Source organism: Styela clava, chromosome 6, assembly GCF_964204865.1.
Source record: "Styela clava chromosome 6, kaStyClav1.hap1.2, whole genome shotgun sequence".
NCBI lineage: Eukaryota > Metazoa > Chordata > Ascidiacea > Stolidobranchia > Styelidae > Styela > Styela clava.
Genome location: NC_135255.1, coordinates 7,351,531 through 7,367,759, shown reverse-complemented (window position 1 = coordinate 7,367,759; position 16,229 = coordinate 7,351,531). Strand labels below are relative to the sequence as shown.

Here is a 16,229-nt window from a genome sequence, read left to right as displayed (position 1 = left end):
TTATGAGGAATATTATTTTGTTTATATTTTTATTTACCGTAAACTTAATTTCTATGAACAAAGGGAGAAGCAAAACCTAAAGTAGCCAAGGATTCACGTTTTGCAAAATATATGTCACTTGTAAGTTGGCATGGCAACATCTTTTGTTGACTAGACATTGTATATGTAGCGAATAGGCACAAATATTATAATTTTTCACTTTTGTTATGTGGATATTACTTTATATCACAAGTCTTTTTTAATTTCAAATACTATTTCTATAAAAAATGGAGTCCTTATTTCTGTTTCTTGTAGTTCTTTATATATTACCAAATTTTTTTTGTTATCCTAGTTATCCTAGTATGCATGCATGTTAAATTTCCTGGTCTCAAACTATAATTATCATTCTGAATATTGGGAAATTCTTGGTATCCAACAAAACAATTTTATGCTGTTTGCAATATCTTTTCATTGCCAATATTTGTATTAACTTCAGCTTAGGCGTTTAGCCATCTTGCTTGGCTGGGTTGACAGTAAATTAAAAATCTTTTCTTGTCAATTCCAGCTTGTTTAATTATTTCTGTCATTATAGAAAAAATCAATTTACCACTGCATTATATATTTTCAGTCAAATGATGAAAATTTAAATTTTAATTATTGTATGTTTTTGTACTATATGATTCATCTTGCATGCATTGTCTATATTGATTACATACTTAAATGAAATACTCTTATTGAATAATTTACAGTAGTTACAATGTATTGCCAACGCATGTAATGTTTAATTCAATTAAACATGTATGTATGCCTGAATTTGCATGTTGAAAAACCCTGTATTTGTGAACAATGCGGGAATATTTGCCCTATGGCTATTCAAATCCTTTCAATTTTGGTTAATGAATAACAAAAGCTCATGAATATCTCAATTTGTTTTAGTATCAAATAAAACGAAAAAACATTATTATGATTTGAGATGAAAGAATATCTGTGATACAGGAATGTTTGAAATGCAATCGTACAGCAGCTTGATGGAGTTTCTTCAGATTTCAAGACTATTCATTTTCAGAATGTAGTGCAATAAATGACTTTTCTCAATGAAAAATGTTAATTATTGATTCCCATGCTTAACATGCATATTTAAGGGTCCATGAATCAGTTTTCAAATTGTTGCTGCTATGGAAATTGAAAACCCTTCATTTCAACTACTCGTCCAATCTCTCGTTAAAGTGTTTCCCAGAAATTTATTTGTTTTACTTGTTTACAAATTCAGACTCCCTAGTGTACAATGTTATGTTACATATTTTGCTAATTTTGGATGATTTCATGGCTGAAATATTGAATATCAAGCAGGGAAGATTCAAAATATGCCCTGATATGTGCTAAAATTCTACATTTTCTATGTCCAGGGTGAGCCTTTTTTGAGTGATGAACAACTAGCAAAAGTGCCAGATCTCATTGAACCATGGTTTTTCTTTTCTCTGATTTGGAGTATTGGAAGTACAACTGATAATGATGGACGACAAAAGTTTTCTGTTTATGTCAGAGAAAAAATGAAAGAATGTGAGGTAAGAATAGACACAGTGTTGAATGGTGACTTCTACTTAAATCATTTTACTCCTGCGTTAAAAAGTTCTTTCAAGTTACTTGATTAAGTTCTTTGGTAACTGTCATGCTGTCTTTTGAACATTTTACCTCACATTTTAGCGATAATATTTTCATTATTTAATAAATTTTAAACATTTTTTATTTGTATATACCATAAGTATAATTAATGATTGAGTAAAATAGTAGACACATTCATTTCTGTGATTATTCTGAGTGGGTTTACAAGTTTAAAATCTTGTAGGTTATAATTATGCGCGAGCGGATGACTTCTTGCAGTCATAGTGGTGGCTCATGTAACTGCAGGTCGGTTGCAAATTTTTTTGCCATCCAGTCTATGTATCTAAAACAAGGAAACAAGTTAACTATTCGCTTATTCAACTTGGGCTGAGACCTAAAAGACTAATCTTGATTAAACTGATGCTTCATATTTAGAGAGCATAATCTCTGTAGAATGATTATTATTATTAAAATATTTAGATGTAACAAGAAATATTCACTATGCATAAACGGGGAGTCACTTGAATTGGAAAATACTGAATATGAAATTTTCAATTAAATTTGTTTTTATAGAAGTTCACAAAAATTATGGACTTGTATTGTCTTATTTGCAATTTTCTATTTTTTTAAAATGTAATTTAGGTAAAACTACCGTTCCCAGAAGAAGGCCTGGTTTATGATTATCAACTTGATGATGTTGGGATTACGAAGAAACAAACTGGTGATTCAATGGATGATGATGAGGATAATACAGCAGAAGGGAAACAGGTTCTTATTGGCACTTTCCAATCACTTTGGCTGGGCATTACAGTGAAAACACTTTAACCAGACAATATTCACCACATAACTACATGTTTGTGTCAAAGGCATAGTTTAAACGATCATCTCAGTGCACGTTTGAAAGGATGCAATTTGGCTTGTTATGATTTGATTCTAAAGTATTTTTGCATGAACTTACCCAAATGTTGCTTCAAATTGTCAACATCGGGGTAGTGTAACTATTTGCTCTGTTTGGTAACTGTGTTACAAAAGAGATGTCTGTAAGTTGGTGATATTACTGAAGACAAGATAATACATAAGAGGAGTCAAATGACTAACTGCAGTACATTAAAAACATACAGATAGTGCTATTCTTGCATACAGAAAATTTAAATCAATTGATCGTCAAGTTGCGGAAATTTTCTACCATCAACAACCCCAATGGCAACAATTTTGTAAAATGATTTATGGATCTACTTCATGTCCGATAAAATTAGGGAAATGTCACCCTAATAAGTACCATTCCCAATTTCAATCTTGAGTCAAGACAATTTACATAAAAACTGAGGTGAAATTATCCATATCGATAATTGCAGATCCATTGGAAAAGTTGGTTGAAATCAGCACCATCATTTGAAATCACACCAGCTACTCCATACGCAGATATCATTATTCCCACAATCGATACCATCTGTACTTCAGCTCTTCTGGAAATGCTTGTATGCAACAAGAAACAGGTACAGTAGTTAATTTTAATGTACTAAATAATATTTATTTGTATTGAAAGTTTGTTCCAAATAAAGCGTATACAAACAGATTACCAAGTTTGTTAGCTAAAAAGGTTGTCTCAAGTTATAGATATCAGGTTCAAAGTTCATGCCCACCATCTCACCCAGAGTGTAATAATTGGGTAGGCAATCCAATGATTGTCGAGTTGAGTCATACTAATATAACATGCTATTTGACTAATTGTAAGGGGGATTGTTATTTTAATGTATAACATATTTTTATTTTGTAGGTTCTGGTGATTGGTCCCACAGGTACAGGGAAATCAGTTGTCGTTGGAGATAAATTATTAAAAGGAATGCCGCAAGAATATATTCCTAATTTCATGATGTTTTCTGCCAAGACATCTGCAAACCAAACACAAGTACGACTCTTAATATTTTGTATGATTTGAAATATTATAGGCAAATCATTTATGATCCTCATTTTTAGTGTTTTTATATGACAACACTTTCTAAAGACATCAACATTCCAGTTTTATTTCCTATTACTGTATATAAAGATATGATATCGGGTCGTGTGGTAAATAGATTATTGATCGTTCCACACTTTTCGCTATTTTTGAAACCAAGTAGCGTTTATATCATACAAAAAAAAACTGAGAATAGTACGAGTTTATGAAACTTTTAATAAAATCTAGTACAGTAATCTAAGATACAGTGTGACACACCGGTAGTCTATTTTTGTGTTCTGCCGGAACTAGAATTTGTAATATTAAATGTTCAGCATATTATGATATGTGGAATGGATGATAGTTCGCTCTTATTTATGTCTTAATGTTTTATTGCAGTACTGGCTCCAGATCATATGTCATATTGCACTATACTGCACGGTCTCTCGGAGTGTTTTTTGAAGTTTTTGAAATCTATCCAATTTTCTTATACAATCTTTTAGAAATAATATGTTTTTATTGCTTGTTCTGAAATTGTTTATATATTTTTTATATTTACATTCATAATTGTAGGATCTCATTGATGGCAAACTTGACAAACGTAGGAAGGGAGTTTTTGCACCACCTCTTGGAAAGTATGCCATTTTCTTCATTGATGATTTGAATATGCCTGCACTTGAAAAATATGGTGCACAACCACCTATCGAACTACTGAGACAATGGATGGACCATAATGGATGGTACGACAGAAAATTGATCGGTAAGGCAATTTATCTTTATATTGAGATAATTAGAATAATTCAAGTTTTTTTTTTTTTAAAAAAGTCAAGTCTCACTCTAATAAAGAATCATGGTATATTTTCATCAAAGTTAAAATTTAGTTTGACCTGCCGTTGGTTTAATGGATTGGAACAACTATAAATTGAGTGAAGATAACACAATTTTTTTATTTTACATGAATCAAGCATGTAACTTTCAGCCTTTTTTTTTTATTTAATATACAGTTCAAACAGGCAGACAAGACAATCTTTTTTTCATTTTGCTGCAAAAAAGGTTGACAATATCATGGCCATTATCTAAAATATTTCATTGAGATGTAATATTATAGTTTGAATTCAAGATTTTGAGTAGCATACTTTCAAATATAATAAAAGCTGATATTCTTAACCGGTAGCCCTGAACAATATTTCTGTTATGGGACATAATTACTGATACGATGTTCCTGATGGATAGCAGGATGCACGACTTCCTAAATTTGATATCTTCATGAATCTTCATTTTAGGTGATTTCAGGAGACTTGTTGACATCTCCTTTGTCTGTGCTATGGGACCACCAGGTGGTGGAAGAAATCCTATCACACAACGTCTACTTCGACATTTCAATTATGTGTCTTGCACTGACATGGAAATATCAAGCAAGAAGAGAATCTTTGCAACCATTGTTCAAAGCTGGCTGAGTAAATTTAATTTTATTATTTGAAATAAAATAATGAGTTTTAAATCAATTAAAAAATTATTTGAATATATAAATTATTTTAAACATTTTAAAAAATTCAATTTTACGAATAATTTAAAAATACATTTTTTCAAAAAAAATATCACTTCAGGTAATTGAGTTCCCACTTTTCACACAAAAGTGCCAGCATTCTGAAAGCTATGAGTAACAATCACTACAGTTCATCTTATTTTTTTCCCTTTTAGTCATTAATCTCTGAGACTGTGTGATACCTTTTCTGTTGAGCACTCAAAATTTGGAATATATATTCAAATGCTTCATTTCAGAATAGTAATCTATTGAGTACTTCCTGTTTTTTTTCGATTTATAGCAACTTAATCCAGCACAGGTATTATTAGAATAAGTAGTTGTTATTGTTAGTGAATATATGGAGTTTATGCAGCTCAGTTTTTAAGATCACCACAGTATTAACAGCAAATTTGCCATTTTGAAGTGCAGTTTTATAGCTATGGTTGATTGGATTGTGGCGGTGTTTACTATAAGATTTAAGAATGTAGTTACCATTATATTCATGTTTCAGCTGGATCGAAGAGCCTCATTGCTTTCGGAAGTGAGTTCAGATACTTTACCAATTATTACACATAAGTTGAGGGTTTTATCTGAAGTACTTAATATCTATTTATTGAGGAGTTAGATATTGGTCAGGTTTCATTTTAAAGTTTTTAGACAGTAGAAGAGAAATATAAAAGGATGTAAACTACCGGTATGTTTTTAGCTAACAGTTTAAAAAGGCTAAGTAAATGCTTATAATGTTTGAAAGTTGTTTAAAAAGGGTTGTAATGCATTTATATAAAGATAGAATTTATAAATTGAAAATAATATATAGTCGAGCATCTTTAGTTTGTATCTGTTGGTTAACAGTTTGTTAATTTTCTGCAATTTCAAAATTTTTGCTCTCATTATTTCAGCATGTTTTGCCGAAGTCAAAGAGAGATAATAATGTTTATCTCACCCAAAATATATAACACACCTCTGAAAACTTCCTAGATCACTATTGGAAATATGTATCAATAGTACCAGTCAATCAATCTAACATTATTGATTTGTTTACCTCAGAACCAGCACCAGCTGATATTCAAGAACTTTGCAATGAAATAGTAGATTCTACCATCTACATGTACGATACAATCACCACACAACTTCTCCCAACTCCAGCTAAATCACATTATACTTTCAACTTGAGAGATCTTTCCAAAGTTTTCCAAGGAATGTTGATGATGGAAGTCAGTAAAGTGGAAGTAAGTGTCACCCAAGTGGGCCAACTGCTGAAATCAGACATCAACCTTTGTGATTGCTCATTGACACATTAGGAGCATGCCGGTCATCGCCCCAATATTTATGATACTGTATGTTGCATATCAAAAATAATGATCAGGACTACTGGTGAAGGACATCAGCATTTGTGATATTGGAATATCCTCAGAGTTTAATGGCTAAAAAATCGCTAAGATTGAAATAAAATAGATTGTGCCTTGTTTCTTATGTCAGAAGCTGTTTAGGGTCAATTTGGCATGCTATATTTCAAGCATCAAACGTTGACGAAAAACAATGTTTTGTAATATTTTCTGAAAAAAGTAGCAATCTCCAGCGTCTTAGTCCTTGGTCGATTGTAAATTGAACAATTAGGTATTCATTATAAATAATCGATCCTGCTCACCCTTTGACCCTCATGCGAGGGCAAATGTAATCACTGATTGCAGTTTTTCTCACTAAACTAAACCACAACATAATATTATTCATATCACAAGCTAATCATCTTGGATCTCAATGATTTAGCTGGAACTGAATCGATAGTTTAACAATGAATATTTTGCTCATTCACCTTGTCTACAAATTTATATCATTTTATTTATATTTTTAATCACAGTCCAAAGAAATGCTTCTTCGTCTGTGGTATCACGAGAGTTGCAGAATATTTCAAGATCGTCTTGTAAATGATGAAGATAGAAACTGGTTTTCCAACATGCTGGAAGAAAAAATTGTGAATAATTTCAAAGTAAGAAAAAATATTAATATTGTATACGGTAGTCAAGATTTAAGTGACAATTGAAACGAATGATCGTTTGTAGGATAATAATTAGGATGGGATTCACATATTCATCCTGTGGAAAAGGAAAGCCGATAGAATGGCTCAATCATATGGCGAACCACGTTCTCTCGTTCGGTTATCAGTCCATGTCAGGTATGGGATTAGTCAGCCAGTTGTTTGTTTTCAGATGCATGGGCTTGATAGTAGAGGAAGTCGTAACTGACCAGCGGTTATGTGAACCACCACACGGCTGCAAGGAGTCCAGCAGTCCTCTTGCACATAATTATCCCTGCATGGGATTCGAACCTGCAAGCCATTCGAACTTGCGAACCTGCAAGGGTAATCAGAGGTGCGATGGAGAGCCTATTCCTGTTACTAAGCTCGATGCGCCACATCGTCGAGCTGTAATCTGTAAGCTTATTTTTTCCATTCATAAATGCATGTCAACTTTGAGTGTTATAAACTGAATTTGAATAAACTTTATATTTTAATGCGCTTCACTAAAAATTAATCGATGTTGCATATAACCAAAATTTCAAATTTGGAATTATTCATTTTTTGATATTATCATCTAAAAATTAGAAAATGGCATTATGGTTATTACCAGCTTTGACTTTTATCGACATTTATTTTTCAACAGATGCCATTGGAGGATGTTATTCCCCTGAAGCCCGTGTTGTTTGGAGATTTCTTTCAACCAAACTCAGACAACAAGTTATATCTTTATGCTGAAGATCATAAAAAGGTGTAGTTTTTGTATCATTTTATATAAACTATATAGATGAACAATAATGCCGAAGATGTTGCAGATTGATTTCATTTTCATTAAAAACCACTATTCTATATTGATTAATTTTGTCTGAACTGCTTTTAGTTTTCATTCCACCAATATCTCCTGGTGCATTTGTGGACTTTTGGGACATGTGTCTTTACCCCATCTTCAGCACATAGTCCAATGGTGTCGACTGTCCCTAACTGAATAGTGTTGCAAGTTCAATAGTGTTGAACAGTTCCTATGAAATTAAAAGGAACATGTTGTAATCCAGTTTTTATGGTCATATCAAAACAACTTTGATTTATTTTACAACACAGATGATTGGCGTCATTGATGAATTCCTTGAAGATTACAATCAAGTCAATACAGCTCAAATGAAACTTGTACTTTTCCTCGATGCTGTTCAACACGTTTGCAGAATATCTCGTATTATTCGTCAACCGCTTGGAAATGCTTTACTGCTAGGAGTTGGAGGAAGTGGGCGACAGAGTTTATCAAGACTTGCTACTCATATGTATGTTACTATTAGGAATAGATCATAATTATCACAAATCACAATGAAAACCTATAAAATGTCCTAATCATATGGTGATCTATGGCTTCTTGTTGAGTTACCTCTCCATGATGGGGATGGGAAAAATTAAACCACTTTTTGCCACAAATGCATGAACTTCATGGATGGTGGAAGAAGGGTAATTGGCCGGAGGTTAATTGAACCACCTTACTAAGGTGACTACTACTTACTATTTGCAATCTTCTTGCAAATAAATATTCCCCACATGATTCAAATCTGCAAACCAGCGCAGGGTAAACTGAACTGCGATGGCAAGCTTGTTTCAAATGCTTCATCGAGCAAATGCATTCATACTTAAATGAGTTTAGTTTGTCTCAACACGCTGTATAAAATTGCCATTTTTTGTTATGTCTCGAGATTTTTGGATCGTATTGTATTTCAGGGCTGATTATGAATTGTTCCAAATTGAACTTGCAAAGAACTATGGAGTGAATGAATGGAGGGAAGACATTAAAACATGCATGTTGAAAGCTGGATTGCAAAATCAACCAATTGTTTTCTTGTTTTGTGACACTCAGATCAAGGATGAATCGTTCTTGGAGGTTTGTTAGCAAATGATAATAATGCTTTTGAAAAAAATTCTTCATAATATTATTTCAATGTTAATTCAAGTTAATAACATTAAGTTAATTTAACATTGAGATATTAATATATTGATCTAATAGATGTAGATTTGAATTTTTGAACAAAGTTAGATTCAAGAAAAAAAATGGGTTAGGGTTTGCAATTAAAATAGTGTTGCAAATAGTGTTGCAATTATTTCCAAAAATGTTGAAATAAATTTTCAACTTTATTTCAAAAACAAACGAGCAATGCTCAAATACATGACCGTGCGAAGGCAGTCTGGCTTGGGCGAAAATATTGGTGGACTGGGCTGATGGAGACCACATGGTGACGCGATATATGCTAAAACTAGCAAAATTTATGTGCAATATCGAGCTTTATGGGACAGAGAAAATTTGAAAAAGTAAATTCAACTTACCGTATTCACCATATAGCAACAATTAAGTGTTGAAAATTTGGAACCAATTGGTCCACTAGTCACGAAAAGATGCAATTTTTAATAACATAGATTATTTTGCAAAGTAATCCATAGGTCCAATCCATGTCCAGTAATAGTATCGAACCCATATGAAAAGACAGTATTTACTACATTTTCCTTCAGAATTTTGGAACAAATTCTCTAATAAATCACCATATACATAGATACTTTCATTATAGGATCTGAATAATATTCTGAACTCTGGTGACGTACCGAACATTTATAATTTTGATGATCAAGATCAGATATTTACTGCAATGAAACCAGTAGTTATGGATTCCGGTCTTCCACCAACAAAATCAAACCTATTCAATGCTTTTACAAAACGTGTTAAAGCAAATCTACACAGCATTGTGTGTATGAGGTGAGTGAAAATGATCGCAGTTTCTTTCAAAGTGAATTCATCATAGAATAAAGTCATGCTCAACTAGAGAGAAAAAGGCTCACCTCAAAAAAAAGTTTGAGTAACCACCAAAATGCCACGAGGCACTGAAAAATGTATCATGCAGTTGGAATTTTTGTATGCTATTGCTGTGCAACTCATTCAATTCATTGTGTAGCAAAATATTATCACGATATATTCATTTCATTTCTCATTATTACCAAGGAGGTCGGTAGTATAACATAATTTTCTGAGATTGGTGAATTTGGTATATTTTGTAAAACTTGGTACGGTAATTTATTTTTTGTTTGTATGGTACTCTTATGCTTCTCATCCAAACAATGCTTCAGCATTACCAACCCAATTCATTACATCCTGGGCGAGGGATCTTCAACCTATGATGCCATCGTAGTTAACGTAATGCCAATACATTCTCAGATCAGATTGTATAGTATGTCATATTCTATTGGAAATATGATTTAGATTTAGAACCCGCTTACTGTTATGATAGTTTTTCACTTTTTTGACAAGTCTATGTGTATTCTGTTGGGAATCACTTTCATAATATTAACCTTCTTTTTACTAGCCCTATTGGTGAAATCTTCCGTGCTCGACTTCGTATGTTTCCTTCGCTCATCACCTGCTGTACAATTGATTGGTTCAGTGAATGGCCACAAGAAGCATTGCAGAGTGTTGCAAACACTTTCTTGAGTGAAATTACGGATATTGATACATCGAATGCTGATTTAATGGAAGGTGGGTATGAATTGAATGGAGACATATTTTGAAGTTTAGTGTGGATCTCATGATAAACAGATTATAAATCATCATCTGTGGATGTAGTGTACTGGTACTCTAAGGCTTGCCGATTAGCGAATATTGCTAAGCATTAGAAACGTGCTTGCCTTTGCATTGCAGGCTATTCCACATAAGTTGAACTCTTCATGTTGCGATTATGTTCTAAATGTTCAAGAGAAGGCTCGACCCCGTGTATTCTCGTAAACTCAATTGCAATAAATTCAATTGTTCCATTTTTTGACTTTTCCTGCTGTTGGCGTGACGGAAGTATGCATGGTTGGTAATCAACAAAATTGAAGCTAAGTTAGATTGAGCCCCGCAGACCTGGGGCAATGTTCGCTGACCTTCCCTTCTCGGTTCCTACTAAGTGACGTGAATTTCACATGTGTATCACACATATATATATCAATATACATGTTTGATAAGGAAATATCTTCATTTCATTAAATTCACTTCTTCATCAGGTATGGTGAACATGTGTGTTGAAATGCATCAATCTGTAGCTGATGCATCAAAGAGATTTCTTGCTGAATTGTCTCGACACAATTATGTCACCCCTACATCATACCTTGAATTGCTTGGAATATTCAGCAAACTTATCGGCTTCAAAATCAGTGAACTAAGCACTAACAAAAACAGAATGAAAACTGGCTTGGATAAAGTAAGTATTCAATCGAAGATTGCAAAAGTTTTACCATTACAAGACTACATTTTTGGACATTGAAGTGACATATTACAATGCTGGTCACTATCACTGACTAATTCAACCAAATTCTACCTTCTACCAAATATCACAGTGTACACTGTACTTAGTTCATATGATGGCTTTAATTCTGATTACCGGCAAAATACTTTGAATTTGTAGCTTCTGAGTACAGCGGATGACGTTGCAAAAATGCAGGAAGAACTGGAAACAATGAGGCCATTACTTGAAGAAGCTGCAATAGAAACAGCAAACACTATGGAACAAATTCAGAAAGATACTGTAAGATAAAACTATGTTTGTTTTAACTATTTTCAAGCGGTTTCATCAAGTTTTTATTACCTTCATTATGAACAAGGTACTGTAGAAGAAACCATATACACCTCTCGGATTTGCACAAACCAGAAAATTTTTCTTGATGAATTTCTTCCACAATTTAGTGGTTTAGTGAAGTATTCAACTGTAAACTTATCAAGATCTGCCCCAATTTCTCAGTATAACACTACATTATTAGTAAAAAGAGTATTAGCCAACGATTCCATATCCACTCTGCAACAGCACAGAGTATAGAAATCATGCTCCTCATGATGCTTGCCGCAAGCCGCAAACTCATACTTCCTGCAGTAAATAGTAAGGAATATGATTATGGGCATTTTCTTACTTTGTAACCAGTTCACCTGTGGAGTTAATTGTACCAGGCTTGTGATCAGATACACTGGCTTTAAAAATGTTAGATTGTATAATTTCAACAAATGTCTTCAGCAGTTATCCTACAACTATTGCCTCGTTTTTTTTTTGTCCTATAGATAACAGCAAAAGATACACAAGTAGTTGTGCAAAAGCAGGAAGCAGAAGCTTCAGTGCAAGCAGAAAAAGCACAAGGAATTGCTGAAAGCGCTCAACGAGATCTTGATGAAGCTTTACCTGCATTAGAGGCTGCTCTGGCAAGCTTGAAATCTTTGAACAAAAATGATGTCATTGAGGTATTTAAATGCTAATTATTGTTGAATCATATCTTTAGTAGGGAATGTCTATACCTAGATATTTTGTTTTCCCTTCCATGTTAAATTTTGATTATGATATTTGAAGTAGAGCATGTTATTATGAATCTTGTCCTGTGAATGTTGGGAAACTCTTCGATTGATTCCAGCCTTTAAAATTCATTCATCGGCTAAATATTACTATACTCTGCTTGTTATGGACATCATAACTACATTATTATCAATCTGAAAATAATTTGAATGATCTAGTATTTTATCTGGTAACTTTGTGGCTTTTTTCTTGTCAATGAGATAATGTCTTTCAAAGTTTTAATCTGGGTTTGTTATCATATTTATGGCATGATTGACCATAAAGTGAACTTTTTTTTAGCTTTGAATGTGTCCCGGTTTGCGAGCTCGTTTCCAGAAATCTTTCATGAAAGTTGAAAATGAAGCTTGCCCAACTGTATAAAGTTCGTGGCAACTCCATTGGAAAAATTCGCTAACTAGCCAACTATTCTCATATCTAATATGATCTGGTATCTGAGAATGGTCTGCAATGCCTTGGTTGGCATTATTGAGCCATCTTTTCTGTTTTACCTTTTCTTTACACATATAAACATAAACACTAATAAAGATGGTAGAGGATGTCAAAATCCCAAATAAAATGTAATTGAAATTTTTTGCATATTCTAAATCAGGGGTTCTCAACCTGGGGTTCGCGAACCCCCAGGGGTTCATGAGAAGATTTCTATGGGTACTTGGATGACAGTCAAGTTTTTGTATGTTGCTGTTTTTTAATATCCTTTATTAATACCATGGGAAAATGCGTGCCCAATGAAACTAGACGCCAATTGAAACGTAGATTTTACCTGATCTTGCGTTGTTGTGATTGTGATGCAACGATGTGAAATTCAAAGCTTTGTGTACAAACTGTGAAATCTCTGAAGACAGCGTGCTGCGAGCATTAGAAAATTATGCTTATTGTAACTTGGGAGAGATTTTAAGAATTCATTAGCTAGGCAGACGACAAGGGCAATAATACCAAAAAGACGATTTAATTTAGTTACTTATGGTCAATAAATTGGTGTTGCAACAAATTGCTAGTCAATATATCAGTATATCACAACTTTGTTCGGTGTCTGATTACCGGGGGTTTGCGTTGATTGTTTCGTGACTCGGGGGGTACTTGACGGAAAAAAGGTTGAAAACCTCTGTTCTAAATGGTAAAAATGCAGATTTATTAAAAAATCTAAGATCTTGTAGCAAGAGCATAATAGAGAATTAATTTAATTTCAAAAATAAACTGAAATCTACTTGAGAAACAATCAAATAAAATTTTCTACTTCAGGTGAGAGCAATGATGAGGCCACCAGCTGGTGTGCGTCTTGTTATTGAGGCAGTATGCATCATGAGGGAAGTTAAACCCAAGAAAGTTGCTGGTGAAAAGATGGGAACAAAGGTTGATGATTACTGGGAACCTGGTAAAGCACTTCTACAAGATCCTGGCAAAGTGAGTCATACTTCTATATGTTCGAAATTGTAATAACTTTGATTATCATCTGGATTGTGATTACCGGTAGTTCAAAATAATCTTATTTTATGTCGCGCACCAAGATAAAACTCATAATCTACCATGATGCCGATGTACATTATTAGGTGACTCATTCTAATTTTAGAATGTTATCATGATGAATTAAAGAAGACTCTATAAAAAATCAAGATTAAATGATTCCAAGGTTTTTATATCTTTGAGATTTCGATATTTACCTTGGTGCGTGACTTTATGGCAACCATGTTCCATTTTACCGTATCTGAAAATCAGTAATTTTTACAAAGTTTTCTTTCTTTCAGATATTTTATCCTAACAAAATTAGTTTTTGTGCACACTGTTTCATTCTCTCATTTCTTTCAGTTCCTGGAATCCTTGTTCAAGTTCGATCGTGACAACATCCCCGATTCTGTTATCACTAAAATTCAACCCTATATTGATAATGAAGATTTCATGCCTCAAGCAATTGCTAAAGTATCAAAAGCATGTACCTCTATCTGCCAGTGGGCCAGAGCCATGCATAAGTAAGCTTATGAATTTATTTATTTTTTGTTGATTTATTCAAAATTGTTTCCTAAAATCGATCTGGGAACATTCGTATCTGGATGGTTGTATATATACAATGTACTTATATTAATTATTATTACGGTAAATATTTTAATAGCAATTATCAACTATAGTTGAATGCATTTGATATTTTTGAACAGACTTGTATTTTTTTTATCTCGTTTTGTTTAAATTATTGTTGCTAAGTATTATTACCCAGGTGAGGTAATTCATTGAGTTAGCAAATAAAATAGAACACCGGAACGTAGTATGTGTACCAGGTTAGGGTTAGACCATAATTTCAGGTACAAATACTACGGGAGTCACTTGACTAGTCTCCGAACTCGTAATAGAACTAAAATAAGGGAAATTGGAATAAAATTATAGCCTAACCCTAACCTGGTACACATACTATGTTCCGGTGTCCGCCATCTTGGTTCGCATACTACAGGAGTACCCACTTTCACTCTGAAATTTGAAATGCCATTATCTTTTTGACAAGAAAAAAGCTATGGAGGTAACAGATGAGCCTATTAGATTACCGGTATCTAAATTATTTAACTCTGAAGTCTTTCTACAAGATTGGATTCTTCCTGGTTTTGTTTTTTTCGTGCTTGCTCCATTTATTAAAATTTAGGATTTAGTTTAGTTTTGCAAAATTGGTATCATCCAGTTTTAGTGATTTGTTATATGAGTTACTGTGTTATAACTTTTACTTTTGTTTTTTTTTAGATATAACTTTGTTGCAAAAGGTGTGGCACCAAAACGTGCTGCATTAGCTGAAGCACAAGCAGAATTATCAGCTACTCAGAAAATCTTAGATGAAGCAAAAGGTAAACTTGCAGAAGTTGAACAAGGAATTGCAACCTTGCAAGAGAAATACACTTTGTGTAAGTACTTTTGTTCTATGCATTTTTTTTTTCTCAATATTTTACTGAATAGAGAGTATACACAAAAATTTTGTTTTTTCAACATTCGAATGAGGCAGTAAATTTGAATTTCCAAATTTACTTGTAGAATCATTCAATAATTGGAGTTGCTATATTTTACTGAAAACAATTATTTCCCTACAGATCACAAAACAAGCAATTTAGCATATTCAAAGATAAATGAATAAAGAATACAAGGCTGGTATAACTTAGCATTTATTTGGCATGTAACCACCATTTATTGAATGACAATAGGCTTTTATTTTCAGAAATTAACCATTAAACTCCATGTGATGTACATGCAATTCCAATTTGGCTTGATAAAAATAGCCAAAAAAATAATTTTTTATTTTTATTTAAAATTTGGTAACTCTAAATGACCATAACTATTTTATGACCATAGTTTGAAGAAATTATATTAAATGTATCCTTTTTTACTTACTTTATTTACATATTATATTTTATGCTCATTTAAAATGCAATACTAACATATTTCAGGTGTAAACAAGAAGGAAGATTTGGAAGCAAAATGCAAACAGTGTGAAGATAGACTCATCAGAGCAGACAAACTGATCAATGGATTGGCCGATGAAAAAATCAGATGGCATGAAACTGTTACTAGACTCAATCACATGATTGCAAACATCATTGGTGATGTTATGGTGTCTGCTGGATCTGTTGCTTACCTGGGAGCCTTCACTGTATGTATATATTTTTAAGTAGCTTGAGGAATGAGTGATCCAAGTAGTTTAGAATTCTTCCTTTTCAATTCATTAAATTCTAAATTGCTATTGGGTGGTGAAATTAGGTATGCGTCAAATTTTACTTATTGAAATTGTAAATGAATTCTACTTTCAAAATATGATAGCAATTCAAATAATATGTG

General features: G+C 33.0%; 1 protein-coding gene across 4 annotated transcripts in view; it reads left to right on the top strand.

Moving 5' to 3' along the window:
* Positions 1 to 16,229, top strand: part of LOC120331653 (dynein axonemal heavy chain 1-like) — an 83,728-nt gene that overhangs the window by 50,563 nt on the left and 16,936 nt on the right. The window contains exons 41-62 of one of the 4 annotated variants that reach the window (XM_078113550.1): positions 64 to 120; positions 1,386 to 1,544; positions 2,224 to 2,349; positions 2,937 to 3,077; positions 3,359 to 3,490; positions 4,091 to 4,277; positions 4,801 to 4,974; positions 5,554 to 5,583; positions 6,090 to 6,271; positions 6,901 to 7,029; positions 7,703 to 7,807; positions 8,155 to 8,351; positions 8,794 to 8,953; positions 9,633 to 9,817; positions 10,422 to 10,591; positions 11,098 to 11,294; positions 11,499 to 11,618; positions 12,143 to 12,319; positions 13,668 to 13,829; positions 14,232 to 14,392; positions 15,147 to 15,304; positions 15,842 to 16,044. In XM_078113550.1, coding sequence (XP_077969676.1) covers positions 64 to 120; positions 1,386 to 1,544; positions 2,224 to 2,349; positions 2,937 to 3,077; positions 3,359 to 3,490; positions 4,091 to 4,277; positions 4,801 to 4,974; positions 5,554 to 5,583; positions 6,090 to 6,271; positions 6,901 to 7,029; positions 7,703 to 7,807; positions 8,155 to 8,351; positions 8,794 to 8,953; positions 9,633 to 9,817; positions 10,422 to 10,591; positions 11,098 to 11,294; positions 11,499 to 11,618; positions 12,143 to 12,319; positions 13,668 to 13,829; positions 14,232 to 14,392; positions 15,147 to 15,304; positions 15,842 to 16,044 — 3,312 coding nt within the window. The remainder of the gene's footprint in view (positions 1 to 63; positions 121 to 1,385; positions 1,545 to 2,223; positions 2,350 to 2,936; positions 3,078 to 3,358; positions 3,491 to 4,090; positions 4,278 to 4,800; positions 4,975 to 5,553; positions 5,584 to 6,089; positions 6,272 to 6,900; positions 7,030 to 7,702; positions 7,808 to 8,154; positions 8,352 to 8,793; positions 8,954 to 9,632; positions 9,818 to 10,421; positions 10,592 to 11,097; positions 11,295 to 11,498; positions 11,619 to 12,142; positions 12,320 to 13,667; positions 13,830 to 14,231; positions 14,393 to 15,146; positions 15,305 to 15,841; positions 16,045 to 16,229) is intronic. The other 3 variants (XM_039398775.2, XM_078113551.1, XM_078113552.1) reach the window with 3 other exon arrangements.